This window comes from Perca flavescens, chromosome 5, assembly GCF_004354835.1.
Source record: "Perca flavescens isolate YP-PL-M2 chromosome 5, PFLA_1.0, whole genome shotgun sequence".
Classification (NCBI taxonomy): Eukaryota; Metazoa; Chordata; class Actinopteri; order Perciformes; family Percidae; genus Perca; species Perca flavescens.
Window position 1 is genome coordinate 38,798,843 of NC_041335.1, and position 12,500 is coordinate 38,811,342.

Below are 12,500 nucleotides of genomic sequence, written 5' to 3' on the forward strand. Positions count from 1 at the left end.
ATCAGTATGTATATCCACATATCAGCAGCAGCAAATGTTGGTCTAAACCCACAGACTCATTCTCGTGTTTTTTATGATTTAATCCAAAAGTTTGAGAGAAACAACTGCAAGCAAAAAGCATACAGCAGCATATTTAAAGACAGACTCAGATTATTATTAATAAGTGTCTGACAACATTATGGGATGGATCCCTACAGAGATAGACCGTTTAGTTAAAGAGTAAGATCCTTTTAGTTTAACATGAAACAGCCCCGAAATCACCATCACCAAACTCCACCAGACTCCATGTAAATAATCAGGACTTTTAGCGTGTATAGAGCCAGCATATCTCCACCAGACTCCATGTAAATAATCAGGACTTTTAGCGTGTATAGAGCCAGCATATCTCCACATGTAAATGGGTGAATTAAGGGTTTATTTCAACCAAACCAGAGTGGTGATTGTTGGAACAGTGGAAAGATGAACCAAGACAGCTTTTGATAGTTTTATTTAGTTTATGTCCACTTTGAATGAAGTGTGTTTTACGATGATAAAAGTCCTGATTATTTACATGGAGTCTGGTGGAGATATGCTGGCTCTATTCACGCTAAAAATCCTGATTATTTACATGGAGTCTGGTGGAGTTTGGTGATGGCGATTTCGGGGCTGTTTCATGTTAAACTAAAAGGATCTTACTCTTTCACTAAAAGGTCTCTCTCTGTAGGGATCCATCCCATAATGTTGTCAGACACTTAGAATAATGATCTGAGTCTGTCAGCGGCAACAAACAGAACTTTTAGTGGACTCTAAGTGGCTGTTAGCAGCTTGTTGTGAGCAGTAAAGGTGATAGCGATCTCTCTCTGTTGTCCTGTTTATTACTCCATGTGTGGTGTGTTGATAGCAGCCATGTGCCGGGCGCTGCTGACCTTGTTTTACGGACTATAAATAGCGGGTTTTCGGGCCACGTTCATTGACAGCTCTGTGTGTGCGGTCCCGGTCCACAGCGCTGCGATCTGACCCAGTTTGGAGCCGGCTGGAAATGGGTCACAGAGGCCCCCCCAAACTCGAGCTGCGCCACCTTTAGCACACAGCGCGGAGCTCGCTCATAGGTCATTCGTCGGCAGACAACACTGATCTATTGTTGAGGGACTAGTGTGCGTCTTGAATGACTTCTATAAAGATAAGTACAACACAGCACAATGCAACAGGCACGCAGGGCCGGGGGTTAGAGTCCAGGGCAGAGAGAGATTGTCTCTCCCGAAAATGCTGCGTATCATAGCCAGAAAGAAAAATGGATAGAAAGGCCATTCCCATTCGAATCAATGTAGTCCTCCCACACACACACACACACACACACACACACACACACACACACACACACACACACACACACACGCGCGCGCACAAACATGCATGCAAACACACAGACACATACACGCAAACACATGCACGCTTACACACACACAGACACACACGCAAACACACACAGACACGCACACACGCAAACACACACACGCACAGACACACACACATGCACACACGCACAGACACACACACACACACACAAGCACGCAAACACACACAGACAAAGACACGCGCAAACACACACACGCACAGACACACACACACACACAAACACAGATAGACACGCACACAGACACACACACACGCAAACACAGATAGACACGCACACAGACACACACACACACACACACGCACACACGCACAGACACACACACACACGCAAACACAGATAGACACGCACACACACACACACACACACATGCACACACGCACAGACACACACACACACACACACACACAAGCACGCAAACACACACACACACAAACTGTGTGTTATACGTATCACACTCACACTTCTCTTGGCCTATGTTGTCCGAAAGTGTCTCTGCAAAGAAAATACACGGTAGGGATCATTGGAAAGAATCAGCTGACGCTGTGTGTATGTGTGTGTGCGTGTATATATTTGTATGTGTTTATGTGTGTGCGCGTGTGTGTGTGTGTGTGTGTGTGTGTGTGTGTGTGTGTGTGTGTGTGTGTGTCTGTCTGTCTGTCTGTCTATATGTGTGTGTGTGTGTGTGTGTGTGTGTGTGTGTCTGTCTATATATGTGTGTGTGTGTGTGTGTGTGTGTGTGTGTGTGTGTGTGTGTGTCTGTGTGTGTCTATCTGTGTTTGTGTGTGTGTGTGTGTGTGTGTCTGTGTGCGTGTCTATCTGTGTTTGCGTGTGTGTGTGTGTGTGTGTGTGTGTGTGTGTGTGTGTGTGTGTGTGTGTGTGTGTGTGTGTGTGTGTGTGTGTGTGTGTGTGTGTGTGTGTGTGTGTGTCTGTGTTAAAGCAGAGTTAACGATGCTGTAAATGTAAAGCTGAGGTGCAGGTAGACAGCAGTGTCTGTGTGTTCCCGCTCAGTCGCTTAGACAGAACTGTCTCCATTGATCCTCATAAGGGATCATCCAATTATACATACTGCACACACACACACACACACACACACACACACACACACACACACACACACACACAGACACACACACACACACACACACAAACACAAACCCACGCCTCTCTGCAAACACCAACTCCAGCTGCACAGGCAGCTTTTGTATCGTTCTTAAGGGGAATCAATCAGGAAGAATGAATATAAAACTGGTAAAAGTTATAATTTCGGTTCTCCCGGTGACTTTGTGTCACTCTGAACTTCTCCGAAAGTTCCTAAAACTTGCAGAATGGAGGATGAGGGAGGGGACTGTGCGATGGGATTACACGTGAACGTCTATTTCAGCTGTGGCTAAGCCCGTGCTCATCTGAGGAGGGAAATAATTTAGGATTAGATGGGCTGTGTAATCTCTTTATAGACTGTGTGCCATCTCAGCAGACATACCTGCCTACGTCTACATCTCATGCCCCTGAAGGCACCGCGGCGCTCTCTCTCTCTCGCTCTCTCTCTCTGTCTCTCTACATACATTATGGATAGTAAGACATGCAAAGATGCCAGCTGTGTGTTGCGCTGAAAGACTTTCTGTTGTTTACGTTCTGTGCCTTTTGCTCGGGACTGTACATGGAGCTGCCGATACACAGTGAGTACAACTTAAAGGCAAACGACAAGTAGTTGGATTAGGAGAGAGAGAGTGAGAGAGAGACAGAGAGAGAGGGAGAGAGAGACAGAGAGAGAGAGAGAGAGAGAGAGAGAGAGAGAGGAGAGAGAGAGAGGGAGAGAGATGTTAAGACATGAAGGAACAGACTTTGTTACCGAGGTCCAATAGCGTACATAGTTAATAAATAGTTTTTTTAGTGTCATAGAAGAAATAGGCCTTCTAAATAATAAATCATAATCCAAATTATGGGCAGACGTCCTAACCTGCAGGGGTCTCCCATCAAAAGAGCTTCACGCACACACACACACACACACACACACACACAAAAATAAACACGCACAAAGACACAGAAACACACACACACACAGACACAGAAACACACACACAGAAACACACAGACACAGACACACACACACACACACACACACACACACAGAGAGGCACACGCACACACACACACACACACACACACACACAAAGACACAGAAACACACACACACACAGACACAGAAACACACACACACACACACAGAAACACACAGACACAGACACACAGGCATACACAGACACACACACACACAGAAAACACACACACACACAGACACACACACTCACACACAGACGCAAACACGCTCACGCACACACACACACACACACACACACACACAGAAACACACACAGACGCAAACACACACACACACACACAGACGCAAACACACACACAGACACACACACACACACACACACAGAAACACACAGACGCAAACACGCTCACACACACACACACGGACAGACACACACTCGCAAACACAGACATACACGCACGCACACACACACAAACACACTCACACACACACACAGAAACACACACACACTCGCAAACACACAGACACCGACGCAAACACGCTCGCACGCACAAACACACACACACACACACATATTTAAACAAACAGGGAAACACATAACAAACAAAATAGACATGAAGCAAGTTAACCATAAATCCATACAAACGATCAACAGAAATATCTCGCCATACGGTTGGAGATGGAACGGGGAACTTCTCTAACGTTGTCGCATGTCTTCCTCCTATCGTGTGTTTGTGTGTTTTTAACAACCGTCTCGCTCTCTGTCTCTCTGCAGCCCAAATCGAAGTTATACCCTGCAAAATCTGCGGAGACAAGTCCTCAGGTATCCACTACGGAGTCATAACGTGTGAGGGGTGTAAGGTGAGACTTCACGCACCGTTTCATCACGTTGATTTTGGTGGTTTGGGTCACTGACTGTATAATATGAATGGACAGAGCATACTAACTGTTAATATGAATGGACAGATCATACTATTACTATTACTATTCAGATATAATGCAGGTTTAAGGAGTCTCCCCCTGCAGGAAGTCAGATATAATGCAGGTTTAAGGAGTCTCCCCCTGTAGGAAGTCAGATATAATGCAGGTTTAAGGAGTCTCCCCCTGCTGGTAGTCATATATAATGCAGGTTTAAGGAGTCACCCCTGCAGGAATTCAGATATAATACAGGTTTAAGGAGTCTCCCCCTGCAGGAAGTCAGATATAATGCAGGTTTAAGGAGTCTCCCCCTGCAGGAAGTCAGATATAATGCAGGTTTAAGGAGTCTCCCCCTGTAGGAAGTCAGATATAATGCAGGTTTAAGGAGTCTCCCCCTGCAGGAAGTCAGATATAATGCAGGTTTAAGGAGTCTCCCCTGCAGGAAGTCAGATATAATGCAGGTTTAAGGAGTCTCCCCTGCAGGAAGTCAGATATAATGCAGGTTTAAGGAGTCTCCCCTGCAGGAAGTCAGATATAATGCAGGTTTAAGGAGTCTCCCCCTGCAGGAAGTCAGATATAATGCAGGTTTAAGGAGTCTCCCCCTGCAGGAAGTCAGATATAATGCAGGTTTAAGGAGTCTCCTCCTGCTGGTAGTCAGATATAATGCAGGTTTAAGGAGTCTCCCCCTGCAGGAATTCAGATATAATGCAGGTTTAAGGAGTCTCCCCCTGCAGGAAGTCAGATATAATGCAGGTTTAAGGCACTTCCGCATTTGCACCACTTCACCGAACCGGATGCTTTTTGTCCATTAATATTAGACAGTGTATGGTTTGTGCTCAGGACTTGAGCGCTGAATGTCTCCGTCTTGTTGACGTGATGTGGTCTGTGGTCGTGCGTGCAGGGTTTCTTCAGACGGAGTCAGCAGAACAACGCGTCCTACTCGTGTCCCCGCCAGAGGAACTGCCTCATCGACAGAACTAACCGCAACCGCTGCCAACACTGCCGCCTGCAGAAATGTCTCGCCCTGGGAATGTCCAGAGACGGTGAGAAACCAGTAGGGCTGTGTATTGGCAAGAATCTGGCGATACAATACGTATCACGATACATGGGTTCAATATATTGTAGTATATTTCGATACTGTGCGTAAGGAGATATATTGGGATTTTATTTTAAGTATAATTTTAGAAAAACTAATATTTTTAAAAAAAGACACGATGTGCACAAAAGTCAAAGAAGTTTACTTTAGGTAAACAATTTAGTACCCAAAAAAATTGTGGTTCCCAGGTTCTTAGTGAGCTAATGTTAATATGCTAAAGTAGGCCAAAGGTCAGCCATAGCTACGTTGTTAGCTTCTAGCAAAAAGTCAGGCACTGTTAGGCACTGCTAGGAACTGATAGGCACTGCTAGGCACTGCTAGGCACTCCTAGGCACTGCTAGGCACTGCTAGGCACTGCTAGGCACTGCTAGGAACTGATAGGCACTGCTAGGCACTGCTAGGCACTGCTAGGAACTGATAGGCACTGCTAGGCACTGCTAGGCACTGCTAGGAACTGATAGGCACTGCTAGGCACTCCTAGGCACTGCTAGGCACTGCTAGGCACTGCTAGGAACTGCTAGGAACTCCTAGGCACTGCTAGGCACTGCTAGGAACTGATAGGCACTGCTAGGAACTCCTAGGCACTGCTAGGCACTGCTAGGCACTCCTAGGCACTGATAGGCACTGATAGGCACTGCTAGGCACTGCTAGGCACTGCTAGGAACTGATAGCCATCTCAGCATAGCCATCTAGTGGTAGGGGGCTAAAAAAAAAATATCTATATTGCCTTTTTGAAAATCGATACAGTATTGCAAAATAAAATATCGCGATACTCAAGTGTATCGATTTTTTCTCACACCCCTAGAAACTAGATGATTTTCATCGTGGGTTATGTTCTGCATGAATGGATGAGTTGTTAGGTCTCTAAAACATGGATCAGTGTTTCCCAAAAAGCCAGAGATGACGTACATTATCTTCACGTTATCTTTAGATTATCTTCTTATTTAAACATCCGGAGGAAGCCAAAAGCTTGTCACAGCTTCCTGTTATGTTTGTCCCTCTGTTTAAGTAGAAGGACCCTAATCCTAGCTTTCACGTCCGATGTTTCTGATTTAAACAATCCCGTGGAAGCCGAACGTTCGTGACAGTTTCCTAACACGTGTTGTTTCCGTGTCCGTGCAGCGGTGAAGTTCGGGCGCATGTCGAAGAAGCAGCGCGACAGCCTGTACGCCGAGGTCCAGAAGCACCAGGCTCGGCTCCAGGAGCAGCGCCAGCAGCAGACGGGCGAGGCCGAGGCTCTGGCGAGGGTCTACTCCTCCAGCCTCTCCAACGGCCTGTCCACGCTCAACCACGAGATCGGAGGCACCTACGCCAACGGGCACGTCATCGAGCTGCCCAAAGGTGGCCACGGCAACGGAGTAGGCGGAGGAGGAGTACCCGGAGGGTATTACGGGATGGATTCCACCCAGCCGTCTCCCGACCAGTCTGGCCTGGACATGTCGGGCATGAAGCACATTAAACAGGAGCCGGTCTACGACCTGACGCCTGTGCCAAACCTGTTCAGCTACGCGGGCTACCAGGACAGTCAGCTGGGGCCCAACAACGTCAGCATGGGGGAGCTGGGTAATTTCATTTCCTCTCTTTTCAACACCAATTGCACGCTTAGGGCCGTTACAGAGTCACTGTTGTTGTCCTTGTCTCTTTGTATATAGTCTGCATATAGTGTCTCTGTATGTATTCATTAATTTGTGTGTAAAACTAACCTGCCAGGGGGTCTGCAGATGGAAATTAGCCTATGGCTATAATCTGGCATATTTACATTTGTGAAAATGTTCATTAATATGTATTGTCCCGTTTTTCTTTCAAATAGCACTGTTATACAGTATTAGGGGACCACTAAGGTCTATATAAAAGAGACTTCAGATACAGTATTAGGGGACCACTAAGGTCTATATAAAAGAGACTTCAGATACAGTATTAGGGGACCACTAAGGTCTATATAAAAGAGACTTCAGATACAGTATTAGGGGACCACTAAGGTCTATATAAAAGAGACTTCAGATACAGTATCAGGGGACCACTAAGGTCTATATAAAAGAGACTTCAGATACAGTATCAGGGGACCACTAAGGTCTATATAAAAGAGACTTCAGATACAGTATTAGGGGACCACTAAGGTCTATATAAAAGAGACTTCAGATACAGTATTAGGGGACCACTAAGGTCTATATAAAAGAGACTTCAGATACAGTATTAGGGGACCACTAAGGTCTATATAAAAGAGACTTCAGATACAGTATTAGGGGACCACTAAGGTCTATATAAAAGAGACTTCAGATACAGTATTAGGGGACCACTAAGGTCTATATAAAAGAGACTTCAGATACAGTATTAGGGGACCACTGCAAAAGTTGAATCTGTCTCTTCACCACATGCTCCGTAACTAGTAACTAAAGCTGCACGTTAGCACGTGGTATCTATAAAAGCGTATCCTGCGTATCTTATCGGGACAGCATGACCTTTCTGCAAATTGTACACTTTTTGCAAAGTCATCCAATGTGCCGGAGTCGGCCCCTTTGCTCTGAACCTACAACACACACACACACACACACACAGGGATCCCAGTTCCTACGATGTCATTTGCACGTCTGTTGAGCATGTGTCCCGTGTAGTGCTGTATGAAATGTATGAATGAGTGACCACGGAGTCCTCTCTTCCAGACCGCATCGCTCAGAATATCATCAAGTCTCACCTGGAGACATGTCAGTACACAACGGAGGAGCTGCAGACGCTCGCCTGGCAGACACACTCCTACGAAGAAGTCAAGATGTACCAGAGCAAGGTGAGGCTGCGCAGTATCTTCACGTTATCTTCATGTTATCTTCATGTTGTCTTCATGTTATCTTCATGTTATCTTCATGTTGTCTTCATGTTATCTTCATGTTGTCTTCATGTTGTCTTCACATTATCTTCATGTTATCTTCATGTTGTCTTCATGTTATCTTCATGTTATCTTCATGTTGTCTTCATGTTATCTTCATGTTGTCTTCACATTATCTTCATGTTATCTTCATGTTGTCTTCACATTATCTTCATGTTATCTTCATGTTATCTTCATGTTGTCTTCACGTTATCTTCATGTTATCTTCATGTTGTCTTCACAGTATCTTCATGTTATCTTCATGTTATCTTCACGTTATATTCACATTATCTTCACGTTATCTTCACGTTATCTGCACGTTATCTTCATGTTGTCTTCACGTTATCTTCATGTTATCTTCACGTTATCTTCATGTTATCTTCATGTTATCTTCACGTTATTTTCACGTTATACTCACGTTATTTTCACATTATATTCACGTTATCTTCACGTTATATTCACGTTATCGTCTCGTTATCTTCACGTTATATTCATGTTATCTTCACATTATCTTCACGTTATATTCACGTTATATTCACATTATCTTCACTTTATCTTCACGTTATCTGCACGTTATCTTCACGTCATATTCACGTTATCGTCTCGTTATCTTCTTGTTATCTTCACGTTATATTCATGTTATAATCATGTTATCTTCACGTTATCTTCACGTTATTTTCACGTTATCTTCACGTTATCTGCACGTTATATTCACATTATATTCACGTTATCTTCTCGTTATCTTCACATTATATTCACGTTATATTCACGTTATATTCACATTACCTTCACATTATCTTCACGTTATATTCACGTTATCTTCACGTTAAATTCACGTTATATTCACGTTATAGTCACGTTATCTTCACGTTAAATTCACGTTATCTTCTCGTTATCTTCACGTTATATTCACGTTATATTCATGTTATATTCACATTATCTTCACGTTATATTCACGTTATATTCACGTTATAGTCATGTTATCTTCACGTTATATTCACGTTATCTTCATGTTATCTTCACGTTATATTCACGTTATATTCACGTTATGTGAGTGTGCGTGCACGTGCGTGTGTGTGTGTCTGTGTGTGTGCGCACGTGTGTGTGTGTCTGCGTGCATGTGTGTTTGTCTCTGTGTGTCTTTGTATGTGTCTGTGTGTGTGTCTGTGCGTGTGTGTGTGTCTCTGCATGTCTGTGTGTGCGCGCGCGTGTGTGTGTCTGTCTGCGTGTGTGTGCGTGTGTGGGTGCGTGTGGATACGTGTGTGTGTGTGTATGTGCATATATATGTGTGTGTGTGTGCGTGCATGTGTGTTTGTCTGTCTGTGTGTGTCTGTGCATGTGTCTGTGCGTTTGTGTCTGTGCGTAGTTGTGGATGCGTGTGTGCGTATGTGTCTGTCTGCGTGCGTGTACATGCATGTGTGTGTGTGTGCGCATCTGTGTCTGCGTGTGTGAGTGTGTCTGTGTGCACGTGCGTGCATGTGTAAAAAACTTTAACTCTAATCTGTCAACAAAATGAAAGAGACATTTTGAACCTGTCTTCATCCAATGTTCACAAGACATTTATCAGACGTAAACACACCTGCTAATGGCAGTCAGAGCGATAACAAATATATGTAAATGTATGCGTGAGAGAAGAGGGTGTCTCTCTCTCCACTGTAACCACATTCAGAACATACCGTCCGATTGAAACTGGGCGTGTTTGTTTGCAGCCGCGGGACGCTCTGTGGCAGCAGTGTGCCATCCAGATCACACACGCCATCCAGTACGTGGTGGAGTTCGCCAAACGCATCTCAGGGTTCATGGAGCTGTGCCAGAACGACCAGATCCTCTTGCTGAAGTCAGGTGAGGGTTATCTCTATGTAGTACTAAGTATTAAGCTAGAACCATGCTGTAATGTAACAAACCCAAACTCCACCAGACTCCTGTAAATAATCAGGACTTTTATCATCGTAAAACACACTTCATTCAAAGTGGACAGAAACTAAATAAAACTACCAAAAGCCGTCTTGGTTCATCTTTCCACTGTTCCAACAATCACCACTCTGGTTTGGTTGAAATAAACCCTTAATTCACCCATTTACATGTGGAGATATGCTGGCTCTATACACACTAAAAGTCCTGATTATTTACATGGAGTCTGGTGGAGATATGCTGGCCCTATACACGCTAAAAGTCCTGATTATTTACATGGAGTCTGGTGGAAATATGCTGGCTCTATACACGCTAAAAGACCTGATTATTAACATGGAGTCTGGTGGAGATATGCTGGCTCTATACACGCTAAAAGTCCTGATTATTTACATGGAGTCTGGTGGAGATATGCTGGCTCTATACACGCTAAAAGTCCTGATTATTTACATGGAGTCTGGTGGAGATATGCTGGCTCTATACACGCTAAAAGTCCTGATTATTTACATGGAGTCTGGTGGAGATATGCTGGCTCTATACACACTAAAAGTCCTGATTATTTACATGGAGTCTGGTGGAGTTTGGTGATGGTGAAATAAAACTGTACAGGTAAGACAATGTATAACCTGTCAGTGAGTACATCAGCTTCATAATGACCCCGATGTGTGTCCGTGGTTCTTCAGGGTGCCTGGAGGTGGTGTTGGTGCGGATGTGCCGGGCGTTCAACCCCCTCAACAACACGGTGCTCTTTGAAGGGAAGTACGGAGGCATGCAGATGTTCAAAGCTCTCGGTAAGACATCACTACCTAACTAACTAATCCTGTACCCCAGTGGTTCTCAAATGGGGGTACACTTACCCCCTGCAGTCCTTCAAAGTACCCCTAGGGGTATAGGTACCCCATACAGTCCTCCAGAGTACCCCCAAGGGGGTAAGCTTTGCTTCAGAACTCGAACCTGCGATGGCGCCATTTTGTTGCTACATAGCGATCACCTCTTGTTAGCATTACACTGACCGCCATTTTTTTTTACGTCACTTTGACAGCGAATAACTTTATATCTGAAGCGTTTAAAGACTCTTTTTGTTCGTTGTTTATTTCTAAAGAAACACGACAATGTATAAAAGGCTCCATTACCTTGTAGCTCACGTTAAGGCTCCGTAGCAGACGCTTTTATAACAATAGGCCAACGATTGGGTCATAACCACGAGACTTACTGTCACACAGTAGAGGAATTACCGTATAGTACCGGAGAAGCTCACAGGCAGTTTGGACTTCCATTAGCTGTTTAGGTTTAATTACTAATGTTAACTAGCATGTTAGTGATCAGTAATTACTAATGTTAACTAGCATGTTAGTGATCAGTAATTACTAATGTTAACTAGCATGTTAGTGATCAGTAATTAGCCTGTGTCTATGTTCTCTCCTTACATATACCTACACTCTCCGTCTCTGTGAGATTGGGAATGATTGAGATTTCTCTCGGCACAGCTACTACTACTACTACTTCACACTTTCAGACACGTTGCTCACGTCACATCTACGTCTTCAAGCTCAGTTGGAGGCTGCTCAGTAACCCAAGAGATCCCCAGAAAAGTGACTTCTAACATCCTTCACTGGTCTCCGTCCAGAGACACGGGGTCTACTGGTCCATTATATATACAGTGGGGGAAATAAGTATTTGACCCCTTGCTGATTTTGCAGGTTTGCCCACTTACAAAGAATGCAAAAATCTACAATTTTAATCATATGTACATTCTAACAGTGAAAGACAGAATCCCAAAGAAAATTCCAGAAAATCACATCATATGAATTTATTAAAATTGATAACCATCTGATGAGGAAAAACAAGTATTTGACCCCTGGACAAACAGCATGTTTATATTTTGTAGAAAAGCCATTATTGGCCAGCACAGATGTCAAACGGTTTTTATAGTTGGTGACAAGGTTTGTGCACATTTCGGCAGGGATGTTGGCCCTCCTCCTGCAGACAGCCTCCAAATCATTCAGGTTCCGAGGTTGTCGCCTGGCAACTCTCAATTTTAAGCTCCCTCCAAAGATTTTCAATCGGATTCAGGTCTGGAGACTGGCTAGGCCACTCCAGAACCTTGATGTGCTTCTTCTTCAGCCACTCTTTTTGTTGCTTTGGCGGTGTGCTTAGGGTCGTTGTCGTACTGAAACACCCATCCTCGACCCATCTTCAGCTCTCTCACTGAGGGAAGGAGATGTCGGTCCAGAATTCCACGATACATGGCCCCTCCAAACAC

The 12,500-nt window shown here is 44.4% G+C and overlaps 1 protein-coding gene across 1 annotated transcript in view; it reads left to right on the forward strand.

Annotated features, from left to right (window-relative positions):
- Positions 1-12,500, forward strand: part of rorb (RAR-related orphan receptor B) — a 70,992-nt gene that overhangs the window by 52,598 nt on the left and 5,894 nt on the right. The window contains exons 3-8 of the mRNA XM_028579213.1: positions 4,214-4,316; positions 5,275-5,416; positions 6,592-7,032; positions 8,130-8,251; positions 10,039-10,171; positions 10,921-11,028. Of these exons, the coding sequence (XP_028435014.1) occupies positions 4,214-4,316; positions 5,275-5,416; positions 6,592-7,032; positions 8,130-8,251; positions 10,039-10,171; positions 10,921-11,028 (1,049 nt within the window). The remainder of the gene's footprint in view (positions 1-4,213; positions 4,317-5,274; positions 5,417-6,591; positions 7,033-8,129; positions 8,252-10,038; positions 10,172-10,920; positions 11,029-12,500) is intronic.